This window comes from Theropithecus gelada, chromosome 5, assembly GCF_003255815.1.
Source record: "Theropithecus gelada isolate Dixy chromosome 5, Tgel_1.0, whole genome shotgun sequence".
Classification (NCBI taxonomy): Eukaryota; Metazoa; Chordata; class Mammalia; order Primates; family Cercopithecidae; genus Theropithecus; species Theropithecus gelada.
In genome coordinates, this window is record NC_037672.1 from 72,878,389 (window position 1) to 72,905,541 (window position 27,153).

Here is a 27,153-nt window from a genome sequence, read left to right on the forward strand (position 1 = left end):
TCTGATTGTAGACTTTTCTTTAATATAGAAATAAATGCCATTCAAATTATAATAGCATTTTTTAATTTAAATATAAACATATGAGCTACTTGATCACAGGAACTATATCACATTCTTTTTTATTCCCTATATAGCATTCATGAGTGGATTACGTAAGTGCTGTAAATTGTGCATTTAATGTGTAACGTGAAAAAAATAAACAGAAGCATAGATAGCTGAGTAGATAAATTATTATCTTATTCATATTATGAAACTCTATCACTATACCCAACAATGAGTCTCCTTGGAAATTATAATTATTAACATAAAGAAGCATTATTACTAAATTAATCACTGAAGAAAAACCAGTTGCACAAAGATCCTATTTTTCCCAAATATAGCATTCATTTTTTGTGTATATTTTACCTAAAGACATTGTCAATGTTTTGACCATTCAGGTAGAAACCATATCTGTGTCTTTGTGGATACAATATTTTTAGCCTCAGATGTAGTCAGTCGGTAACCACAAATTCAAATTAAATTCCTCACATTTTCTATCCTGCAAGCCACAGCCCTATAGTCTTACACTTGGTTTCCTAATATATACTTTTAATTATTTTCCCTACATTTATGCTCTTCTGTTTACTTGCCAATCCTTGTTTAGCTGCCAGACTGGCTTGCTAAAGAAACAAAACAAAACAAAACAACAATGACGTTTTGGCTGGTTTTCCTTAATACTAGATTAAATTATTTTGCCTGTAAATTAAAATAGAAACCCATATATATCACATAAAGCTACACAAGGCCTCCAATTTCAACCAATTTTTTTTTTTTTAATAATTTCTGGTATACGATTTACTCTAAAGTTCACACTTGTGGGAATAGTTTGCAAATATCAGGACTTTCTCTCATTCTGTGATTTGTTTCCTTTAGCCACTCTCTGTCTAGAGTCTACCAAAAGTTTCATCTCACCATATATATGATCTATCACACCATCTTTTTCTGATTGCTCCACAGATGCCTAATGGTTTTCTCTGGGTTTCTGATCATGTTGCACCATTTATATTACACATCACAGTATCCTTCAGAGTACAAGCATACCTTACTTTATTGTACTTTGTTTTATTATGGTTTGCATATACTTAGTTTCTTTTTTTTGTTTTGTTTTTTTGTTTTGTTTTGTTTTACAAATTGAATGTTTGCAGCAATTGCACATCATGCAAGTCTATTGACATCATTTTTCAAACTGCAAGTAACTAATTTATATCTCTGTGACCCGTTTTGTTAATTTTTCACAAAAGTTCAAGCTTTTTCGCTATTATTATATCTGCCATGGTGATCTGTGATTGGTGATTTTTCATATTACTACTGTAGTTGGTTTGGGGCATCACAAACTATGCCCATAAAGGATGTCCAACTTAATAAATGGATGTCAACTGAGTGCCCCACATATCAGTTGTTTCCTAGTCTTTCTCCCACCCCTCAGGCCTATTTCCTGAGACACAACAACTTTGAAATTAAGCTAGTTAATAAACTTACAAAGGTTCCTAAGTAGAAAGGAGAGTACCACATCTTTCACCTTAAATCAAAAGCTAGAAATAATTAAGAAACATGAGGAATGCATGCTAAAAGCTTAGAAAGACTTAAAGCTAGGCCTCTTTCAGCAAATGGCCAAGTTGTGAATAATAAAAAAAAAAAGATAAAACAAAGTTCATAAAGGATATTAGAAGTGTTACTCCAGTGAATGCCCAAATGGTAAAAAGTAAAACCCCATTATCATTGATGTGAAGATGTTTTAATCTGGATATATCAAACCAGCCACAATCACAACTTAACTCTAACCCTAATCCACTGCAAGACCTTACCTCTTTTTAATCTATGAAGGCTGAAATAGGTGAGGGAGCCACAGAGAAAAATTTGGAAAGCTAGCAGAGATTGGTCCATGAGGCTCAGGGGGGAAAAAAAAAAAAAAAATCTATCTCTATAACAAAGAAGTTCAAAGTAAAGTAGCAAGTGCCAATGTAGAAGCTGCACAAAATTATTTAGACAACCTAGCTAAGATCATTGATGATGACGATTACACTAAACAACAGAATTTGAATGTTGACAAAACAGTCCTTTATTGAAAAAATATGTCATCTGAGACTTTAATAGCTAAAGATGGGAAGTCAATGCCTGACTTTAAAGCATTAAAAGACAGGATGACTCTTTTGTTAGTGGCTAATTCAGCTAGTGAATTTAAGTTGAAGGCAAGGTTCATTTATTATTTTGAAAGTACTAGAGTCTTTGAGAATTATGCATTGAGAATCTGAGAATCTGCATTGCCCGTGTTCTATAAACAGACAAACAATGCCTAGATGACAGCACATCTGTTTAAAGCATTACTCACTGAATATTTTAAGCTGACTGTTGAGATCTACTCTTTAGAAAGTAAAATTTATTTCAAAATATTACTGTTTAATGACAATACACACGGACACCCAAAAGTTCTGATGAAAATGTGAAAAGAGATTTATGTTGTTTTCACGCCCACCAACATTACATCTATTCTGCGGCCTACTAATAAAGGTGTAAAGTTACTTTCAAGTTTTATCATTTAAGAAATACATTTTGTAATGCTATTGTTGTCTTAGATTGTAATTTCTGTGATTAATATAAACAGAGTAAATTGTAAACCTTCTGTAAATAATTTACCATATTGGAAACTAAAACATTTGTGATTCATAGTAGCAGGACAGCATATCAACATTGACAGGAGTTTGGAAGAACTGGATTCCAATCCTCATGGATGACTTGAGAAGTTCAAGACTTTGTAACTACAGATATGTTTTCTTCAATTTCCTTCAATAATGTTTTATCATTTTTATTGTAAAGGTCTTATATTTTCATGGCTAAATCTATTCCTACATATTTCATTTTTGTAGCTTTGTAAATGTGTTTTCTTTTTTTCATTCTTTTTCTTTTTCTTTTTTTTTTTTTTTTTCATTTAGATACTGAAATCCAGAAACACAACTGATTTTTTGGATGATGATTTAGTACCATCTGCCTTTACCGGATTTGTTGATCAATTTTAAGAGCTTCTGCTGGAGTCTTTAGGATTTTCTGTGTATAAAATCATGTCATATGCAAAGAGGGATAATTTGATTTTCTCCTTTCCAATGAATGTCCTTTATTTCTTTCTCTTGGCTAATTGCTATGGCTAGAAATTCTAATGTTATATTGAATAAGAGTGGTCAACATGGACATATTTGTCTTTTTCCAGATCTTAGAGACAAAACTTTCCAACTTTCCTTTTATAGTGTGATGTTACCTGTGCATTTGTCATATATGGCCTGAATAAGTTTGAAGTGTTTTTTAGTATACTTTATTTGTTGAAAGTTTAATGTTTTCCTCATGAAGAAATGTAAATTTTTTCAAATGCTTTTTGTGCATCAACTGACAAAATTGTATGTCTTTTTTTTAATTCTCTTGATGTAATGTATTACATTTATTGATTTACATATGCTTTACCTTCTCTGCATCCCTGGGATAAATCCCACTTCACCGTTGTGTATAATCTCTTTGATGTGCTATTGGGTTTGGTTGGCTAGCAGTTGTTGAGCATTTTTGCATCTGTGTTCATTAGGATTATTGGTCTATAAATCCCCCCCACCCCCAACCCTCTCTCTCTCTCTCTCTGGCTCCTTCTTTCTGGTTTTAGTATCAAGGTAATCACACTCTTGAAAAATTATTTTTGAAACATTTACTTTAGTGTTTTGGAAAAAACATTTGAGAAAAAAATGGATTAATTTTTTAATTATACTTTAAGTTCTGGGATACATGTGCAGATCATGCAGGTTTGATACATAGATACACATGTCCCATGGTGGTTTGCTGCACTTATCAACCAGTCACCTAGATTTTAAGTCCCACATGAATTAGGTATTTGTCTTCATGTTCTCCCTCTGCTTGCCACCCACTGTGACAGGCCCCAGTGTGTTATATACCCCTCCATGTGTCCATGTGTTCTCATTGTTCAACTTGCACTTAGCAGTGAGAACATGAAATGTTTGGTTTTCTGTTCCTGTGTTAGTTTGCTGAGAATGATGTTTTCCAGCTTGGTCTATGTTCCCACAAATAACACAAACTCATTCTTTCTTATAGCTGCATAGTATTCCATGGTGTATATTGCCACATTTTCTTTATCCAGTCTATCATTGAGGGGCATTTGTGTTGGTTCTAAGTCCTTGTTATTGTGAATAGTGGGGCAATAAACATATTTGTGCATGTGTATTTATAGTAGTATGATATATAATCCTCTGGGTAGATGCCCAATAATGGGATTGCTGGATCAAATGGTATTTCTAGTTCTAGATCCTTGAGGGATCGCCACACTGTTTTCCACAATGGTTGAACTAATTCACACTCCCACCAACAGTGTAAAAGCATTTCTATTACTCCACATCCTCTCCGGCACCAGTTGTTTTCTGACTTTTTAATGATTGCAATTCTAACTTCTGTGAGATGTATCTTATTGTGGTTTTGATTTGCATTTCTCTGATGATAAAGATGACGAGCTTTTTTTCATGTTTGTTGGCTGCATACATGTCTTCTTTTGAGAAGTGTCTGTTCATATCCTTTACCCAGTTTTTGATGGGGTTGTTTGTTTTTGCCTTGTAAAGTTGTTTAAGTTCTTTGTAGATTCTGGGTATTAGCCCTTTGTCACATGGATAGATTGCAAAAATGTTCTCCCTCTCTGTAGGTTTCTTGTTCACTCTGATGATAGTTTATTTTGCTGTGCAGAAGCTCTTCAGTTTCATTAGATCCCATTTGTCAATTCTAACTTTTTTTCCAATTGCTTTTGGTGCTTTAGTCATGAAGTATTTGCCCATGCCTGTGTCCTGAATGGCATTGCCTAGGTTTTCTCCTAGGGTTTTCATGGTTTTAGGTTTTACGTTTAAGTCTTTAATCCATCTTGAGTTAGTACTGAAGCTATCAGTTCATGGTTTTCAGTTTTTGCTTTTTGATGTGAGTTCTTATTACTGCTTCAGTCTTGATACTCATTATTTCCCTGTTGATGTTTCTATTTCTTTTTAATTCAATGTTGGTTGGTTGTATGTGTCCAAAAAATTTTCTATGTCCTTTAGATTTTTTTATTTGTTGGCTTGAACTTGTTTATAATAGTATCTTATAATCCTTTATATTTCTGTGTATCGGTTATTATATATCTTTTTCATCTCTCATTTTATTTATTTGTGTCATCACTTTTTGTACTTAATCTAGCTGAAGATTTTTCAATTTTATATATTCAATAAACCAACTTTCGTCTTGTTGATTTTTAAGTATTTTAAAAATCTGTTTTATCTATTTCTACTATAATCTTTGTTATATTCCTTATCTACTATTTTTTAGTTTAGTTTCTGTTTTCACATTTCTTGAGGTGGTATAGGTTGTTTATTTAAGATATTTTTGCATTTTTAATGAAGATCTTCATTTATATGTATTTGTTGTTTTAGAACTTATTTTTTCAATGTCTTCCAAGTTTTGTTATATTGTCTTTCCGTTTTTATTTTTCTCATATATTTTAAAATAATTTATATATATACCCAATGGTTGTTTATGAGCACAGTTAATTTCCATATAGTTGTACATGTTCCCAAATTCTTTCTTTTATTGATTTCTAGTTTTATTGTTGTGGAAAAAATTGACCTAATTTTGATTTAAAAACACTTTAAGACCTATTTTGACCTAAAATATGGTCTATTCTAGAAGATGTTTCATGTGCTGTTGAGAAGATTACATATTCTGCCACTGCTGGATGGAATGTTATGTAAATGTGCATGTTAGATTTATGTTACCTAGAGTGCAGTTTAACTCTGAGGTTTCTTCTTTGATTTTCTGTCTGAATTATATTTTTAATATTGTAAGTAAAGCGCTGAAGTCTTCTACTATTATATCACAGTAAATCTCTCTCCTCAGCTCTGTAAATTTTGCTTTATATGTTTGGATGTTCCAGTGTTGTGACCATATATATTTACAATTTTATTCTGTTGCTCTATTGTGCTCTTGATTATTATATAATGGCCAATTTCTTATCAATCTTTACTTAAAATATATTTTAACTAAGTATAGCTACACTGTAATTTTTTTATTGTTTACCATGACAAGAAAGAAAATTTTCTATTTATTTCCTTTTAGTCTGTGTATGCCTTCATAGGGGAAGTGAGTTTACTTTGGGGACAATAGAGTTGAGTTTAAATTATTTATCCATTCAGTCACTCTATGTCTTTTACCTGAATCATTCAATCAATTTCATTCTGTAGTATTATTAACTGATAAAGATTTGCTACCTCCATTTTGTTAATTGTTTTCTGGGTTACTTTCTGTGTCTCCTTTCTATCTGTCTCTCTTTCTCTGTCTCTTTCTCTCTGTCTCTCTTTATGTCTCTCTCTCTCTCTCTCTCTCTCTCTCTGTCTCTCTATCTCTCTTTGTGTATTCCTTTATGGTTAAGTAATTTTCTTGAGTAGTATGTTTTGATTTCATGCCACTTTTGTTTATTGTGTCTAAGTTTGGCTTCCTAGTTAATGAAAGATTTACAAGAATATTTTATTGTCAGATATTTTAAACTGATGACTACTTTCAGCACAAAGAAAAATAAACAAAACTGTATTTTGACATAATTTTGTCTTCCACATAATGACTTTTTGATGCCTAAATTTATATCTTTTCAAATTTCAATCTCTTAACCAATTGTAGTTACTATTTTCTTTAATATCTTTCTCTTTTGCATTCATGATAAAGATATAAATGGCTTATATACCACAATTATACTATTAGAGTATTCTGAATTTGTCTTTACAGTTGCTTTTACTAGTGCTTTTTATGCCTTCAGATGTGTAATTATTACATGTGAGTGTCCTTTTCTTTCCAATAAAAAAATTCTCCTTCTTGTTGTTTCTTATAACATTGGTCTGGTGTTTATGGGTGACTTAGCTTTTATTTGTCTGGGAAACTCTTTCAGGTTTTAAGAATTGCTTTGGTAGGCACAGCATTTTTGCATGGCAGATTTTTTTTCAGCACCTTAAATGTATATCTTATTGTCTTCTTGTTCACAAGTTGATTTATTTATTTATTTATTTTGAGAAATTTGATGAAACTTGAATTGGGACATTGTTTCATATGGTACAAACTTTTTCTCATATTGCTATCACTATTCTTTCTTTGTATTTGTCTTTTAACCATTTAAATAAGATGTGCCTTTGGGAAATACTCTTTGGATTAAATTTGATTAGGGTACCTGGCTACTGTCATCTTTCTCTAGATTTACAAAATGTTCCATCATTATTTTCTTAAGTATGCTTTCTAGAACTTTTTATTTCTTATCTCCTTCAAGAACTCCTATTACACAGAGGTAGTTTGCTTAATAATGTTTGATTCTTTCCATAGGCTTACTTCACTAATTTTAATTATTTCTCTTTTTTTGCTCTTCTGTGTAATTACGTATGTTTTACCTTTAGGATTGCTGATTCCTTACTCTGTTTGATGAAGTCTGCTGTTGAAGTTTTCTAATGAGTTTTTCAATTCACTTCACTTATTTCTTATTAATTGGATTTCTTTTTATTTTTAAAACATTTCCACTTCTTTACAAAATTTATCATCTTTTTCCTGGATTATTCTCTAAAGTGTGTTTTTTTCAACTTTCTATTCATATGTGCTGTGATTTCTGAATTTTTAAAATAGGTGTTCACTGAATTTCTTATCAAAAATTTTACGGAGCATCTGAGCTTTAATTCTGCACTGTAACTTAAAACCAGACTTGCAATGATTTCTAGGTCTTGGAGGGACTTAAGCAATAACTGAAACTTAATCGCAAACGTTATACTTGTTTGTAGGTCATAGAAAAGCTCCGTATGAGGGCCTGAGAATTGTAAGAAAATATATGCCAAAGATTCAGACCTTCCTTTGGATTTTGGCCCCTGCAGTGTTATGGTACTGGTCAAACTCTGCAGCGTGGCATTCCTGGTAACAGGAACACAAAGCAATTGCTGAGATCTGTGTACCTGTCATTGTGGTTAGTACTCCCACTCTTGTTTCCAATTCACCTCAGGTCATTCAACCCTCTAGCCACTCCTAATGCTTCTCCTGGGGTAGTACAAAAATGGGCTTCCCAAAAAGAATCACAGATCCCTGAAGAAACTGAACATTCCCCTTAAATTTCCTCCTCTGATCTTGGTAACTTCAGGTAAAGTTCTCTCACAGTGGTGTGTCTTCTTGGTATGTGGAAGGGGTGTCATAATCCAAAAGAATTCTTCTTCCTACAGATAATGAGTTTTCCCATGTCTATGAGTCTTGGGATTTTCTTCTTCTCTTTTTAGCTCTGGTGAATTCAGTGTGGCTTTTTGTATTTGCATAGTTGCTAGCTGTATTTTTGTGTGGGAATTAATTTTGGGGGCATTATTTCATCATTTTTCTGACATCAATCCTTAAGGAATATTTTTATGAGTTTTCAAACCATTATGATTTTTTTTTTTTTTTTTTTTTTTTTTTTTTTTTTTTTTTTTTTTTTTGAGACAGAGTCTCGCTCTGTCGCCCAGGCTGGAGTGCAGTGGCCGGGTCTCAGCTCACTGCAAGCTCCGCCTCCCGGGTTCACGCCATTCTCCTGCCTCAGCCTCCCGAGTAGCTGGGACTACAGGCGCCCGCCACCTCGCCCGGCTAGTTTTTTGTATATTTTTAGTAGAGACGGGGTTTCACCGTGTTAGCCAGGATGGTCTCGATCTCCTAACCTCGTGATCCGCCCGTCTCGGCCTCCCAAAGTGCTGGGATTACAGGCTTGAGCCACCGCGCCCGGCCACCATTATGATTTAAAAATTAGATATCTACCAAATATTAAAAGAGCTATATATTTATTACTTAAGTGTTCTGTATAATTATTTTGCTGGGTACTGTTTCTGGTAAATAATTACTACATATTGAAGCCATGTGTTTCTAACACAAACTTTCTGGCAGAGACTGGAAGTATATGGCAGAATACAGGGACAATATAACTATACATATGGAAACTTCTTCAGATTTTTACCCCCTATATTATTCTACATGACATTGTATCTTTATGATGCAGAAATTATTTTCTTTGTAGGAAATGAAAGAATTTGTCCATATCTCTGGTAAAGATGGCACTGTGGTGTTTTCTCTGGGACCAGTTGTGCAAAACCTTACAGAAGGGAAGGCTGATCTCGTTGCTTCAGACTTGGCCCAGATTCCACAGAAGGTTAGTACAACCTCCAATCCTTATAAGCAGCCATTTACACAGTGAAGAAAGTGTGGCTTTCCATTTAGAATTTGAATCTCATTTTCTGCTTTGCATTAACAGGCACTACTTCTACATTAAAAATTTTAAAGCATTATAGTAGTGTATGTGGGCTCAACTAATCATTTGACTATGAATCTTGAAGTAACTTTGGAAATACTTCTCTTACTTGTCATTTGTTTGTGACAAAATGAAACTAAGGTATTAAGTCCCTATCTCACATTTTGTTATTTTAAATCTTTTTTTTTTTTTTTTTTTTTTTTTAAGATGGAGTCTCGCTCTGTAGGCTAGTCTGGACTGCAGTGGCCTGATCTTTGCTCACTGCAAACTCCGCCCTCTCTAGTTCAGGGCATTCTCCTGCCTCAGCCTCCGGAGTAACTGGGATTACAGGCACCTGCTACTATGCAGAGCTAATTTTTTGTATTTTTAGTAGCCTACTAGCTGGGACTATTGGCGCCCGCCACCACGCCCGGCTAATTTTTTGTATTTTTGGTAGAGAGGAGATTTCACCATGTTAGCCAGGAAGGTCTCAATCCTCTGACCTCATGATCCATCTGCCTCCACCTCCCAAAGTGCTAAGATTACAGGCGTGAGCCACTGTGCCCGCCCAAGATTTTAAATTTTAAGGTCTGTGCTGACGACTCAAAAAAAAAAAAAAAAAAAATCAAAAAACAAACAAACAAAAACAACGCTGAAGTGTGCTAACTCCAAGGAACATATAAAGGGAGGGCTGATATAACAAAGATAAAGAAGAATTATGCCCAAGAATCTCTTCAACATATCTTATTGTATAAGAATTCCGTCCAATGTACTTGGGCATGAAAGTAGAAGCTTAGATTAATGTAGTCTTTCTTATGAATTAAACTTTTCTATAATTAAAAGGCAATTACAATTTTGATGTTACAGTCTGGCAATCAGTTAATTTTAACTTTCTTTTTATTGCAATTCTAGATTTCCACTCTTTAGGTAGCACTATTTATACACTATCCAATGAGTTTTTAGAAATTTAATGGTTAATTAAATTTCATAAAACTCAATAAAAGCAAGTATGCTAATTAGGATTGTGAAATTTGTTTTGCTTATGAAATTGGAGCATCTATGTATTCCTATGTCTTCAAATGCAATATTTTCTTATAGATTTCCCATTTAAAAAAAGTATGTGACAAAAGGCATAAAGATGAATAAAATTCAACATTGAACATAAATTCTAAGTAACTTCTGTCTTTTTCTTTTTTAATTAACAATTAATTAATATATAAAATCAAGGAGCGTAGGAGGCGTGAAGTAAAGCAGAAAGTAAAGAAAACTAACTATCCAAAAACAAATAGCAAAATCTAAAGCAAACATTTTCTATAAAGAAAATAGCATGGAAAAGACTCATCCCCACGATTCGATTACCTCCATCAAGACCTTCCTACAACATGTGGGAATTTTGGTAGTTACACTTCAAGATCAGATGTTGGTGGGGACACAGCCAAACCACATCAGGTTATTATGATCTCCTGTTTTGGTTACAAATGCACATTTTTAATAATCCTTTCTAATTTTAAGGTCTTGACTTTACATGCCAATATTAGTTGACACAGTTGCTTGCTAAAGGGAAATCTTGATTCATAACTGTCATTCTTTAAAAGTTGTGTAAGTAAATTTTGGTGGTATATAAAAATCCAAATCCATAGTGTGACAAGTAAGACTGCCTAACGTCTTCATTCCAAATTAACTGTCTTTTGTAATCTCCTGCCCTCAACTTTCTCTGTATCCATACACATTGGGATGCTCCTCATATGTCCATGACCTTTACTCTTTCTGTTCTTTATTGGAAAATCCCTTCTTGGCCACACACTGCCTAGGTGCAATCAAAGCTTTCATTTTATATCATATGTTACCTGCCTCGTTAAGCTTTTCTAATTATCTCATAAAGAAGTACTTGTGTTTTTTCTCTGGAACTCTAAACATCCTGTATTATTCATGTGAGTCACATCAAAAGAGTCTTATATTATAGGTATTCAATGTATTATCAGCTAATTAGTGAGGGTCCACACAGGTAAAGTGATGTAAAATATTTATTTTCCAAAACCACCTGGTAACTTTGGGTTTTGTGTGGAATGACAGAAAGTGTGTGTATGTTTGTGTTTTGTGTGAATTAGAAACTTAAAAAGCCGGGCGCGGTGGCTCAAGCCTGTAATCCCAGCACTTTGGGAGGCCGAGACGGGTGGATCACGAGGTCAGGAGATCGAGACCATCCTGGCTAACATGGTGAAACCCCGTCTCTACTAAAAATATAAAAAACTAGCCGGGCGAGGTGGCGGGCGCCTGTAGTCCCAGCTACTCGGGAGGCTGAGGCCGGAGAATGGCGTGAACCTGGGAGGCGGAGCTTGCAGTGAGCTGAGATCCGGCCACTGCACTCCAGCCTGGGCTACAGAGCAAGACTCCGTCTCAAAAAAAAAAAAAAAAAAAGAAACTTAAAAAAAAATCTTTTGTGAAAGGGTGGGTTAATGTATGTGGCCAAGATGACTGACTGAGAGTAGGTAATATGTATGATTCTCATAAAGAGAAACAGAAGAGGTGAGTAAACAGAACCCCTTCATCTGAAATACATATTTTAGAGTTTATCTCATATTAAGTGTTTTCACTAATACAAGACATACTCCTGAGATGTTTCAGATTTGGTTCTCGAATACTACAATAAAGCAAATATTGCAATGAAGTGAGTTACACAATTTGCTTTGATTTCTAAGGCATATAAAAAGTTATGCTTAGACAATGCTGTAGCATATTCAGTCTGCGATAATATTAAGTCTGCAAAGTGCATGCTTTAATTAAAAGACACTTAATTGCTAAAGAGTGCTAATGATCATCTGACTCTTCAGTGAGTGCAACTTTTGTTGACGGAGAGTCTTGCATCAATGTTGATGGTTGATAACTTATTATGGTGGTAGCTGCTAGCAGTTGGCATGACTGTGGCAATATCCTAAAAATTAGACAACAATGGTATTTGCCACATACATTAACCTACCCTTTCACAAAAGATTTTTTTCAGCATTCAATGTTGTCAGATAGCATTTTGCCCACAGAGGATCTTCTTTCAAAATTGAAATCAATCCTCTCAAACTCTAATGCTGCTCTATAAAGTAAGTTTAACTAATATTCTAAAACTCCTATTGTCATTCAACAATGTTCATAACATCTTCACCAGGAGTAGTTTCCATCTCAAGAAACAAGTTTCTTTGCTCTTCCCTAAGAAGTAACTCCTCACTTATTTGTTTTATCATGAGATTTCATCAATTATGTTACATCATTAAGTCCCACTTCTAATTATAGTTATCTTTCTAGTTTCATTGTATTTGCAGTTACTTATTCCATTGAAGTTTTGTAATAGGACCAACAGATTCATATGCTTACTGTCCAATAATAGTCCAATTACACTGAGACATCAGGTTTGGCAGCAAAGAAGGAGTTTAATAATTGCAGGGCACTGAGCAAGGAGATGAGAAGAGAACCTCAAATCCAACTCCTCAAGGAGTTCTGGACTGGAGATTTTAAGGAGATCATGGATGGTGATGGACTGGAAAATTTGGATAATTGATTAGTCTGGGTAATTGATTACTCAGGAAAATAGGGACAAAGATATCAGAACAAGAAACAACATTATTTGCTGAGTCAGTTCCTTGTGGGGTCCTCTAGATCAACTGGCATCAGTGAAGTCCCTCAGATCAGCTGGCATCAGTGACGTCCTTCAGACCTGCTGAGTCAGTAGTTGTGTCAGTATGCTGGACCTGAAGGAATACCTCAGAAAGAAAGTTTATCATTTCATAATGTTTAAGCTATTATCTACAGAAGAGACAAGAGGAACTATAATCTTGTAATAGGATCTGCATAATTATAGGGCAATAGCCAAATAACTATGAGGAAGTGAGTCAGAGAACAAGCAAACCTAATGATTAATGCTGAATGTACTACAAGCTTGATTTACTTTTCTCTTTTTCTCTCTTTATCTTTGATTGCCTTAACAAAGTTTATAAAGATAGTGTTATCTTCACACTCTCAATATCTTACATGATGGTTGTAAGAATCAACATGTATATGCTATATCATAAATTAACATTTAAAATGTTATGTTACATAAAAGAAACCACTCATGAAATACCACATATTGTATGATTCCATGTATTAAAAATCGTCCAGAATAGGCAAATCTATAGAGATAGAAATGCAATTAGCAATTACCCAGGACAGGGGAAATGCAGAAACTAGAGGTGGAGAGGAAAAGGTTAAAGGCTATAGGGCTAATTTTTGGGAGATAAAAGGGCTCTCAAATTGATTCTTGTGGTAGACACACAATTCTGTGAATTACTATGAAACATTAAATTTTACACAATAATTGATAAATTGTATGATATTTAAATTATATGTCAACAAGATATACAAAATATGTGGACCATGTTTAGTCATTTTATCTTTAGTTTTGTGTCAAATGGACTGCAGAAACATGACCTTTCACTGCTACAATTCTGAACACTCTTCTAAAATATTTTGCATAAGACGGATGGTATGTCCATACAAGATCCTTGATATTAGCTGAAGGATAGCACTCAGAAACATAAAAGGGAAATTAATCACATCTGTGTAAACAGTTCATTTACCTTCATTTGTCTCCTTGCCATCCACATGCTCGGACTGTTGATTTAATGATATTGTAGGTACTTTGAAGTATAAGGGTTACATTTTAACTTCTTGGCTAATTTATCTTTGGATATAACCATGAGAAATGACAGAAAGGAACAGCAAGTGGAAAACAAGCATTGCTTTGCACCAGGATGTCTGTGAAATGGACTTCAGTAATTCTGCTAATACAACTGAGCTTTTACTTTAGCTCTGGGAGTTGTGGAAAGGTGCTGGTGTGGGCTGCAGAGTATAGCCATTGGATGAATATGAAGACAATCTTGGAAGAGCTTGTCCAGAGAGGTCATGAGGTGACTGCACTGGCATCTTCAGCTTCCATTCTTTTTGATCCCAACAACTCGTCCGCTCTTAAAATTGAAGTTTTTCCTACATCTTTACCTAAACCTGAGTTTGAGAATATAGTCACACAAGAGATTAAGAGATGGATAGAACTTCCAAAAGATACATTTTGGTTATATTTTTCACAAATGCAAGAAATCATGTGGAAGTTTGGTGACATATTTAGAGACTTCTGTAAAGATGTAGTTTCAAATAAGAAATTAATGAAGAAACTACAAGAGTCAAGATTTGACGTCGTTTTTGCAGATCCTATTTTTCCCTGTAGTGAGCTGTTGGCTGAGCTATTTAACATACCGCTTGTGTACAGTCTCCGCTTCACTCCTGGCTATGGTGTTGAAAAGCATTGTGGAGGATTTCTTTTCCCTCCCTCCTACGTACCTGTTGTTATGTCAGAATTAAGTGATCAAATGACTTTCATGGAGAGGGTAAAAAATATGATCTATGTGCTTTATTTTGACTTTTGTTTCCAAATGTATGACATGAAGAAGTGGGATCAGTTTTATAGTGAAGTTCTAGGTAAGTATTTTTTTTTCAATCTGTAACTTATTTGTGTCTTTGAAGCAGAGCTTATATAAAGCCATAAAGTCAGGGTAATGGGGTTTTGGTAAGTGAATTTATAAAACAAAAATACAAGATGATCTATCAATCTCACAAGTATTATAGAAAAGCTTAAATTACAGGGTCAGTTAAAACCCTGTGGCCCTCACTCACACAGAACACCCAAGGAAATCATAAACCTATGTTATTAGTGCCCCTAAGACTTTAAGCAATTACACATCTGTTTAACTATACAGTGTTTTACATCTTAAAAACAGTAAAACCCATCAAATAACATCTTACTGAATGCATAGATTTAGAATGAATAGTTATACACTTTTCTACAACTATCTATGTAACTGTAGAGATTATTTTTTCTTGTAAAGCTTGGTTTTCTTATTTAGAAATCAAAAGATGTTCCCATGTTACCAGAAGGTTTCCTTCACGATAGAGAGAGGGAATGTCTGTATCTCAGATGCATAAATCATTAAAGGTAATTTGAAATTTCTAATGTTTTTATACTCTTTTATTAAAGAATTAGAAACCATTCATTTAAAGTCCAATCATCTTGTTGAAGTGTGAAGGTTGTTATATTTACATAGTTTTTTTCAAACTATGTCTCTTTATTAAAAAAATATAAGACAGATTAAGGTTGAGTACAAATTTTTATTTCAATAATTTCTCAAAAATTTCTAGCTATAATTTACAAATACATTTACTTAAAGATAGTATTATTAAGATCTTAACTTGAATCTAAAAGAGTACAAGGGTTTCAACCATACTCACAACATAGTCCACAGTTCACTTCAAGAACCAAAGACAAAATAATTAGCTTAATGAATTGTGTAAACGAGACAATTTTTAGAAAATTATTTTTATGTATACAGTGGAATTAATTGACTATGGAGCTCAAAGAGTTGTTTAAATGTCCATATGCTACTATTGAAGCTTTAAAAAGAAAAGAAATTGATGTTTAATTCTGTATGACTTATTTTAATAATTGTGATTGTGAGTATACTGATGTGACATTAGAGATGTAGCTTAACCTCATAATTATCCTACTACTTTGCCTTTCTTATAAATATACATGGGCAAAATAAATAATACATTAAATTATGTCTATAGATGAATATACGTATATATTTTTCAAAGCACAGACACTTTGCCTATATTTTTGCCTACATTATTCTAATCCCTTTCAGAAAATAACCTAATGTAATTATCTTGTGACATCCACCTTTTCTTTTTTTTATCCTTGTCAGGAAGACCCACTACATTATCTGAGACAATGGGGAAAGCTGACATATGGCTTATTCGAAACTCCTGGAATTTTCAGTTTCCACATCCACTCTTACCAAATGTTGATTTTATTGGAGGACTCCTCTGCAAACCTGCCAAACCCCTACCTAAGGTAAACATACTTTCATTGGTTTTATTTTGTTGGCTTTGAATTTTCAATAGGATTGATTCTACAGTCTTCATTTAGAGTGGTTGACTTACACTGAAAGAAAGATGGGAAGTGGGTGGGGTAAAGCAGATACCAATTAGAAACTCACGTACATAGTGATACCATCACACGTATATGAGTTTTATGAGTACTACAAATAGAGGGGAATACTAAGGAGACTTCAAAAATAGAGTTGGTTAAATTAAAGTCTTCATTATTTAACACCTAAGAAGGTATTGATCATTCATTCAAATATTATTTACAAATGGATTAGCACGAAACACAGGTAAGTACAGAATTTTCAGAGAAAAAAATGGACACAGTTTCTGTCCCCACATACCTTACATTCTACTTCAAAAGGTAGAATATGTGCAAGTAATAAACATTATATAAAAACTATTATCTCAAGGAAAAACCCAATGTCAAGAAAGCATCAGTGGAGATAATAGAAAGTATCCTGGAGTCACTGATTACTAACATGAGAGCTGAACAATATGCAAGAATAAGTAAAAGAATGATGGGGAGAGATAGACAAAAGAAGGAAAGCAGGTAAAGTGGTCAGGACAGTTCTCAAGTCCTCAGGTTTAGTTTGCAAGAAGAGACTAAGAATCAGATGATGCTGAGAGGAAAATTAGAGCCAGGTACATATTAGGAGTTGAAATATTTATTAAACACATTGAAAAACTATGAAAAAGAGTTAAGACAGAAAGATATATGAAAAGATTCTCTTCTTTAAGAAGAGCTTTCAAGATATTCAATGATTAAATTGCAGGAGGGTCAGAATAAAGAGCCAACCATGCAGGAAATTTTGCATGGATTCAGGTAGCAGATGATGGAAAAGTAGACTAGAATGTTGATAGAAATAATGATGCCTACATTTACAAAAATTGTGGCCACTTCATGTTGTGTGAAAAAAATATTAACACAGACAAAACACTTGAAGTGTCTCTGGCCTGTAGTTAGTTACTCATAAATATTATTAATTTTGCAATTATTGTTATTTTGTTATTATTGCTAATACTACTAATTACTTAACATGTGCAGGTCACTTGAGATATCATTCTTCATTTAATAGAGCAGATTTTTCAGTACATCAGAATTATATTCTCTTGCAAAGTCATAGTTGACAGACACCTGTGTCATGCGCATCGGTGTGAAGAGACCACCAAATAGTCTTTGTGTGAGCAACATGGCTGTTTATTTCACCTGGGTGCAGGCGGGCTGAGTCCAAAAAGAGAGTCAGCAAAGGGAGATAAGGGTGGGGCTGTTTTGTAGGATTTGGGTAGGTAAAGGAAAATTACAGTCAAATGGGGGTTGTTCTCTGGGAGGCAGGAGTGGGGGTCACAAGGTGCTCCGTGGGGGAGATTTTGGAGCCAGGATGAGCCAGGAAAAGGAATTTCACAGGATAATATCATCGTTTAAGGCAAGGACCTGCCATTTTCACTTCTCTTCTGGGGTCCCTGACTTCCCAAAACAATGAGTTAGCTGAAATTCTAAAATTCTCCCATAGGTAATGAAGATCTTCACCAGTATTGCACCTTAAAACACTTCCTCAATAAAATAAAAGTGTTCCTGTAATATTTGCAGACAAACTCAGTTTCACTTGATCTTACTAAAGCATTTAAATCATTCTTCATTGAGACCTCAGGGGTTTACATATTACAGCATAAACATACCCTATGAAAGCAGATGATTTTTGCCATATGACAAGCAACTGATTAAAGCTTCCTGTGTCAACTTCTCTCAACATCATAGCTGCCTGACAGAGAAGCACAGAGATGAAGAACAGTGCATGTATAATAAAGACCAAATAATTTATACCACTTGTATCTGAATAGTGCCCTTAGTTTCAATACCAAAAAAATTCTGTCGGCATATAAGATTATATTCTTTATGAAAGAACACAATAAACCCATAAATTTTAAATTAATATCACACTTTTAAGACATATGTACAAAGCCAGCATTCTTTATCAAATTATTAAGTAATCTCTTAAAATATAATTTTTGTCCACATAAAGCTGATTTTATTCCATTGTTAAAACTCAATATCTATGATGAATGCAAATTGCATGGGCTTTATATGATAACTTTCTCAAGAGACAAAAGCTGGGGTAAGGCTAATGAAAAATCTATGCCACCCTACCCTACTCTTGAAAGATTTCCCCACTCACAATAAGGGAAACTGATAGTGTCAGTAGGAAGGGGAAGAGAGTAGGACTTGTAGAAGGACAAGAAAAAGGATGACTAGTAGTACAATAATGATAATTACTACTATTAGCTGTTGTTATCAACTTGCAGCAAGATTTGAATGCAAGTCAATGGTTGTGAAACCAATTCTTTGTTTATTATGTAAAATAATTGCTAACCCAGCCAGGTTGCTTTCATTTCAATTAAATATTAGATTCTCAGATAATTTCTATATAAGAGAATAAGACACTTGACAAAATGTATCAGGTGTTTTAAAAATGAACATTGCCATGAGTTTTAAAATATATTCATGTGAAATCATACAGATAAAAAAGTTAATCAAGGTGTATCTATTCAACATTATGGAAAATAGGCATAAAATTAACTTTGGAAGTAGTCCAACACCTTAAATGAAGAAATGATTAAAAACTTATACTATGTGCATACAATAGCATTACAATAATTTTATCAATGAAATATTCAACTACACTGTCAGCTGTAATACAAATAAAGGGAGTTAGAAAATGATAAAGGTAACAAGATGACAAGTTTTTACAGGAGGAAAATATATACACAGCAAGATTAACATTTTCTAAGTAAGTTTCACATGTATACATTGAGCTATATAAATAGGACAAAAGCCATGATGAAAAAAATATATTTCATATAAATAATATCACAACAAAAATTTTAGAAAAATTTTGCTTAAAAAAATTTTTCATGTTTTTATAAAATTTCTGACATTAATCTTATATTATTTTTATTACATTATCACAGAAGAAGAAACAACCAGTCCATATCAGTGATGAATCTGTAAACAGAGTTTAGGTTCTCTCAACACTGCATGGATAAACAGGGCTCTTGGCATCAAGCTAGTGAGGTGAAACACTGAACACCAGTTACAGTAAATATAATACAGTCAAGTGCAATCACACACAATACCTAGATGCCAAGAGTATTACCTGGAAGAGCAGTACAATGACTCTTACCTTAAGATTAAAAATCATATGTTAGGCCGGGCGCGGTGGCTCACGCCTGTAATCCCAGCACTTTGGGAGGCCGAGGCGGGCGGATCACAAGGTCAGGAGATCGAGACCACGGTGAAACCTCGTCTCTACTAAAAATACAAAAAATTAGCCGGGCGCGGTTGTGGGCGCCTGTAGTCCCAGCTACTCGGGAGGCTGAGCCAGGAGAATGGCGGGAACCCGGGAGGCGGAGCTTGCAGTGAGCTGAGATCCGGCCACTGCACTCCAGCCTGGGCGACAGAGCGAGACTCCGTCTCAAAAAAAAAAAAAAAAAAAAATCATATGTTAAAAAACACTCTGTTATATGTGGTCTGCACAGTTAACATTTGGAATTTTTTTCTTTGTTTTGTTAAGAACCATTAGAAAAAGTTTTACCACAATGATTAAATCTGAAAGTATTTAAGTTTAAATATTGGCATACATTGGAGAACGCAAGTCAGAATAATTCTCAATCGATTGTAGCCAAGCACATCTTCATGAGGAGTGTGATGTGGTGTGAGTGAGCTACTCAAAAGAGAGACAAGATCTCCCCTGCAGAAAGGCCTGGTGGCCTCTTCTATTCTGATGCAAGTGCTGTCTCTGAGACACAACAAAGTGATGATGAGAGTTCCTCACATGCAATTATAAATAGCAAATCAAGTTAACAGTGTGATTACAGGTCAATAGGTGTTCCACCTAAACAATAACCTGAAAATATGATCATTCAATTATGTAACTGTATAGTGTACAATTCTGTATTATAAAAATGACTTCTGGACTAATTCACAGAAATTCCAAATTACAATACCTGACTCCAGAATGTCAGTGGTTCTTAACCATCAGATTTTATTATTTATTTATTTATTTGAGTTTTTCAAAAGCTACTGGAAAACTCTGACAAACTTTAAGTGAAGTATAAAGCACTGTAGAGAAACATAAATGTAGATATAAAATTATCTCAACAGTGAGAAGCTTATCCTCAGAGCTCATAGTGAGGGAAGTAAACACTAATGGCTTCCAACTAAAAGAATCCTACAGAAATCCTAGCTGAAATCAACACAAGTGATTTAGTAGAACAACAATATAGAATTAAAGCTGAGTGGTGCTACTTTCCAAGAACCTATATTAGTAATTTTAGTAATATAAGAGAAGAGTCTGTAATATTTTTAACATTATCCCCTGACTACAGTGTAATAGCTCCATTTCTTTTCTCCCTTACACACATGCACACAAATACATACACATACACACATAGTTACACAAATATCCTAACAGCGTTCCCCTATCTCACATTATATATCTAATTGCAAAAAACCTGAGTGATTGAGTCAGTTAGAAAATATTATTTACTCCAATAATTCCTTAAAATACCTGATTATCTCTATTTAGTAACTTTTACCAATTCTTTCAGTAGTGCCTGCTGTGCTGTTATTCTTTTGTGATGAAACAGATTCTGTTTCACAGGAAATGGAAGAGTTTGTACAGAGCTCTGGAGAAAACGGTGTTGTGGTGTTTACTCTGGGGTCAATGATCACTAACATGAAAGAAGAAAGGGCCAATGTAATTGCATCAGCCCTTGCCCAGATCCCACAAAAGGTAAGATGAAGTGCCTTACTGATGTGGAAAACTACTGAAAGAGGCTGCTAAAGTTTGTAAGTAATCCAATCATAGAAATTTCTGACAAATGTGAAGTTGGCCAAAATTAAATGTGAGTATTCTATTTATATCAGTCTTTGAGTAGTTCTGATTTACTAACATCCCTTGATCTCATTCCCACTCTTTTTCTCTTTTTACAGTTGGAACATTCTATAAGTTTTGAATTCCACTCATGGAATAAGATATTTTCTTTACTGTAACAGGTTCTGTGGAGATTTGATGGGAATAAACCAGATACCTTAGGTCTCAATACTCGGCTCTATAAGTGGATACCCCAGAATGACCTTCTAGGTAAGACTCGGGTGAACAAATACTGGATATATTAGTAACAGCACATTAGAGTGTTAATAGTTAATCATGAAACAAGTTTTTTCAATGTTTGTTAAGGAAAAACAAAATGTAACTTCTTTATATTTATTTACCAGTCCAAGGGGAAAAAGAATATGCTATAATTATTGGCATTTTATGATATACACTCACATTCTTTATGGTCAGAATCAGCGAGAATCTTTATTTCAGGTATTAATATATCTCACAGAATTTTTCAATAACTTCCTGAGCTGTCTCTCTGTCTCCTATTTCTACAACTTTACAACTGTTGTTTCCTCTCCTGCAGGGTTATTTCAAGTGCCACCAAAAATAATAGCTCTTCTATCATCAATGACTCTGTATTTTCTGAAGGATTAAATTGCTAATCTTAATCATAAAGTGATGACAGGTCATGATGAAGTGTGACCTGTCCTTCCTCAATCCTAGCACCACCACCAACCCACTGCCTGCTGCCTTGCACACCCCACATATCACACTCTGTGACCGCACTTAAAATAGCAGTTCACTTCATGCCCATCTCTTTGCTGTCTTCTTTATTGTATATTTTAAAAATCTAGATCACACTTTTTCATTAGTCCAACTGGAACCTTGTATTGTTTTGCAGTCTGAAGTCACACACACCATTCAGCCTTCACTTGCATACCCAGCACAAGTACGTGTTTCTCCTCTGAAGTCTGAAAGCAATAGCAAAACAGTTCAATGTGTTATCTAGAAAACACTGTCACTTTCAGAGCCTTTCGTTGTGTATCTTATTTTATTCCTATGAATAATTTTGCTAAAATTCATGCAATCCTAGGTCATCCAAAAACCAGAGCTTTTATAACTCACGGTGGAGCCAATGGCATCTACGAGGCGATCTACCATGGGGTCCCTATGGTGGGCATTCCATTGTTTGCCGACCAACCTGATAACATTGCTCACATGAAGGCCAGAGGAGCAGCTGTTCAATTGGACTTTGACACAATGTCGAGTACAGACTTGGCGAATGCACTGAAGACAGTAATTAATGATCCCTTGTGAGTAGAACAATATTTTTCAGTAGATGGTATTTATAGATAGCTTCTCTTGTCAATAGTGAGTGTGAGTTTCATCCTTTTTATAAGAGAGTAATTCTGAAAGAATTTAAATGATTTAACCAGTCTGAAATCTGCTTTTGTTTTGTATCAGTTATTTAAATACGATATTTGAAAACCATACATCTAAGTAAGTAAACCATACATCTAAGTAAACCATACATCTAAGTAAGCCATCTAAGTAAGTAACATCTAAGTAAGTAAACCAACCAGTCTGAAATCTGCTTTTGTTTTGTATCATTTATTTAAATATCATATTTGAAAACCATACATCTAAGTAAGTAAACCATACATCTAAGTAAACCATACATCTAAGTAAGCCATCTAAGTAAACCATACATCTAAGTAAGCCATACATCTAAGTAAACCATACATCTAAGCCAGTAAGTGAAACAATTTTCTACACAAAAATACTTTTAAAATGATATAGATAATATAAAAAATACATTTCTTAAAATTTTGACATAATGAATACTTAGTAGAAAGGAAGAATAAATGAAATAATATAATATGTATTTTAATTCAATATCTAAAATGCCTCAGAACATGACTATTTTCCTGCTGAAAAATTAACTTTTATTATTATCATTAATGTAATGGACTTGAAAATGAGATTTAATTTTGATACCATAAAATTCTTCTGTTTATGGTATAAAATACAAATATATTTGCTATGTTTACAGAGCCATGAAGCCATCACTATCACATAATTTTAGAACATTTTTGTCAGCACAAAAGAAACTGCAATGACACAGAAGTCATTTCCTATGACAGCTTAGCCCTAGTCTAACCCTAATTTGTTTTTTTTCTCTAGAGATTGTTATCTCTAGGTATTTCATATAAATGGAATCATACAGTTTATGGTGCTGTGTAAATGACATTTCACCTAGCTTAATTTTTTGTTGTTTTTTATGGTGTTAGTTTTATTCATGTTGTTGTGCATTTTAATACTTCATTTCTTTTTACAGCAGTTTAATATTTTTTAGTAAGGATATGTCATATTTTAGTTGTTAACTTCTCAGGTCATTGGCCTTTTGATTGTTTCCAATTGTGGTTACTAGGAATATTGCTACACAAGTTTTTGCATAAACTTGTTTTCCTTTCTTTTGGGTTGATACTACAAGTGGAATTGCTGGCTCATGTGGGAACTGTACGTTTATGAAGAACTGCTAAACTGTCTTCCAAAGTACTTGTTTCATTCATCACTACCACCAGCAGTACAACATGGTTACAATTCCTCCATACTTTTGACAAATGAGTTATTATCTGCCTTTTTGTTAAAGCCTTCTTAGTGTGTATAAGATGATCTCTCATCCTGGTCTCAGACTGCATTTTCATTATGGCTAAAGACGTTGAGAATCCTTATATGTGCTTACTGATCATTCGTATATCTTCTTTGAAAGCATGTCTACTACAATCCTTGGAACATTTTTAAACTTTGCTATTTGTCTTATTATTAAGTTTTAAGAACTATTTATATATTATGGGCCATTTCAGATACATAATTTTTAAAAATTTTGTCCCATTCTGGGTACACTATATTTTCCTTTTGGATGATGGTCTTTGAAGCACAAAAAATATAATTTTAAGTCAAATTTTTAATAATTGATTTTTTCACACACAAAGATATCAATGTGCAAAATTCCTTGCAGAGTCCAGCTATCATCAATTCAGCATTTATAACTACTATCAATAATGCTTTTAAATAAGGAGGGTATCATGTAAAGGAATACTTTAAAATTGCTTTATCACAAAAAAAATAAGGTTAATGAATGATAAAAATACCTTTAAAGAAGATAGAAAATAATTGAAAAGAAACACAAACCAATTTGGACAAATAGAAAAATATATATATAAAGCAAACTGGTAGATTTAAATGTGATTATGCAAATACTTTCACTCAATCTAAAGAGACTTAAAAAAAGAGCAAATAATGGGTAAAGACATAAAACATTTGAAGAATACAATTAATAAATGGAATCTTATAATGTAAAGTGATACACACACATGCACATATGTACATATACAATAAATATATATATATTATATATATCAACTGGAAGACACATTTTCTTAGAGCATGTCAAATAGTTATTTGAAGTGATATGTGGTGGGCAATAACCAAAGACTTAGTAAATATAATAAGATTTAACGTCATAGAAACTGTATGATGCAGTCATAGTGGAAGTAAGGGAGGTTATAAAAACTGTAACATATCTTTAAATTTTACAGATCAAAAAAATACACTTCAAAAAAGGTTAAAGTTGAGAAGTGTACCACAATTATGCATCCAATTTTATCTCAGCAATTCTACTCTCAATTATATACCCAAGAGCTATGTATAAATATATAAATCTAATACCATCTAGAAGAATGTTAATGACAGAGTTATCAATAGTGTCTAAAAATTGTTAGCAACACAAATACATATTAATCTTAAAATGAAGAAAAAATCTGTGCTTTATCAATCAACAAAATACTACACAGCAAAGAAATTATCCAACAACTGCTACATTAATAAAAGATACTAATGAACACATATTATATAATTCAATTACATAAACAAGCAAAACTAATGCATACTATTGGAAGTCAAGCTAATACTTAATTGGAGGTCAAAACTGGGGACTAAATGGTTCAGAAAAAGAGAGTGATTCTAGACAGGTTGTGATATCCTATACCACAATCTGAGCAGTAGGTAAATAGATATCTTCACCTCAAAATAATGTTCAAGAAGATCTTATGTTTTGGAACTATTCACTTAGTGTGCATATATTTATCTTTTGTATTTAATATTTAAATGTTTATTTTATGAGATATAATGCATTTTAAAATTCTAGGAATCAAATAGCAAAATAAGCACAGAATATAGAGAAAATCCTAAAGGTTCCATCATAGTATGGTCAATAAAAGCCTCTCTTAGAAATAACATTAGAAGGAAGTCATAAAAAGGTAGAGAAGCATACCTTGGGTTGTAGCAAGAGAGAATACTCCAAGAGCAGGAGAGAGGGAAAAAATATGTAAGGTGCTATGACGAGAACACCTTTGGGAGCTTAAAGAAAAAAATAGAAGGCCAATCTAGAAGACAGTGTGCAGGGGAAAAGTGTTAGGAAAAGAGCTTGCCAGTGTCTAACAATGTAGGTTTCTGTAGACCAAATAACAGAGTTGGATTTTATTCATTAAATAATGAGAAACCAGGTAAAAGTCTTAATCAGGAGAGTGTTATAAACTGACTTAAATTGCAAAAAATCATTCTGGCTACAGGGTGGGAAACAGTAGGAGACAAAAGAGTAATGTAGAAGCATAGTGACTAGCTATGAAGCGTGTCACTCACCATGACACAATTACTTTTTAGGAACTTAGAGATGATAATTCTCATATTACATTTTCACGATCTTTCTTATAGCACTTAAAATGGTTCATGATGTTGAGCACATTCTCCATATGTCTGCTTGAGAACTAACATTGTAATTGAATTGTTCATAATACAAAGGATAAATGCTTAAGGAATGAATATTCTATTTTTCATGATGTGACTATTTCACATTGTATCAAAACAACTCATATACCCCATAAATATATGCACTTAATATGTACCCACACAAACTTTAAACAATTAAAAAATATTAAAATTCCTTATATTTTCTCTGCTTCAAAAAAATTAACTTTCTCACCTCACATTCAATTTCTACTTTAAAAAACATTTGTCAATGAGAAAAGTTCAATTTAAAAGCCAAACTTTCTATGATGACTCAAATTAAAGTACACAAATTCTATGTCAATTCTTTGACATTTACTTTGAATTATTTGGCACTTTAAAAGCCTTTCATAAACTTGATATGCACAGGCAAATTAACTTACTTTCAGTGTTAGTAAGGGGGGAGATCACTCCTCATGACCAATTTCTGCCTCCAAAGAAAAAAGAAGTAAATACTAAAAGGCAGAAATGAAATCCACAAACAGATAGCCCAGTGCCACTCTCTGGGCCGGGTAGTTAAAGATCGACCCCTGACCTAACTGGTGATGTTATCTATAGATTCCAGCATTTTATGGAAAAGCTTTGTAAAAATCCCTGTCCTCTTCTGTTCCGTTGTGATTACTGGTGCATGCAGCCCCCAGTCATGTACCCACTGCTTGCTCAATAGATCATGACCCTCTCACGTGGACCCTTGTAGAGGTGTGCGCCCTTAAAATGGACAGGAATTGCTCACTCAGGGATCTCAGCTCTTGAGACAGGAGTCTTGCTGATACTCCCAGCTGAATAAAACCCTTCCTTCTTTAACTTGGTGTCTGAAGAGTTTTGTCTATGTCTCTTCCTGCTGCATTGGTATCTTTATTTTTATCCTTCAGATATAAAGAGAATGTTATGAAATTATCAAGAATTCAACATGATCAACCGGTGAAGCCCCTGGATCGAGCAGTCTTCTGGATTGAATTTGTCATGCGACACAAAGGAGCTAAACACCTTCGGCCTGCAGCCCATGACCTCACCTGGTTCCAGTACCACTCTTTGGATGTGATTGGGTTCCTGCTGGCCTGTGTGGCTACTGTGATATTTATCATCATGAAATGTTGTCTTTTTTGTTTCTGGAAGTTTGCTGGAAAAGGAAAGAAGGGAAAAAGTGATTAG

At 33.8% G+C, this 27,153-nt stretch overlaps 1 protein-coding gene across 4 annotated transcripts; it reads left to right on the forward strand.

Annotated features, from left to right (window-relative positions):
• The first annotated feature begins 14,082 nt into the window (after nucleotides 1-14,082).
• Nucleotides 14,083-27,153, forward strand: LOC112624281 (UDP-glucuronosyltransferase 2B23). Of its 4 annotated transcripts, XM_025384800.1 has the most exons (7): nucleotides 14,083-14,400; nucleotides 14,752-14,803; nucleotides 16,087-16,235; nucleotides 20,929-21,060; nucleotides 21,324-21,411; nucleotides 22,247-22,466; nucleotides 26,874-27,153. In XM_025384800.1, the coding sequence occupies exons 1-7, from the start codon at nucleotides 14,083-14,085 to the stop codon at nucleotides 27,151-27,153; spliced, it is 1,239 nt and encodes a 412-aa protein (XP_025240585.1). The 4 variants fall into 4 exon arrangements, with proteins under 4 accessions (XP_025240585.1, XP_025240583.1, XP_025240584.1 ...); XM_025384798.1 differs by having other exon boundaries at nucleotides 14,083-14,803; XM_025384799.1 differs by lacking the exon at nucleotides 14,752-14,803 and having other exon boundaries at nucleotides 14,083-14,551.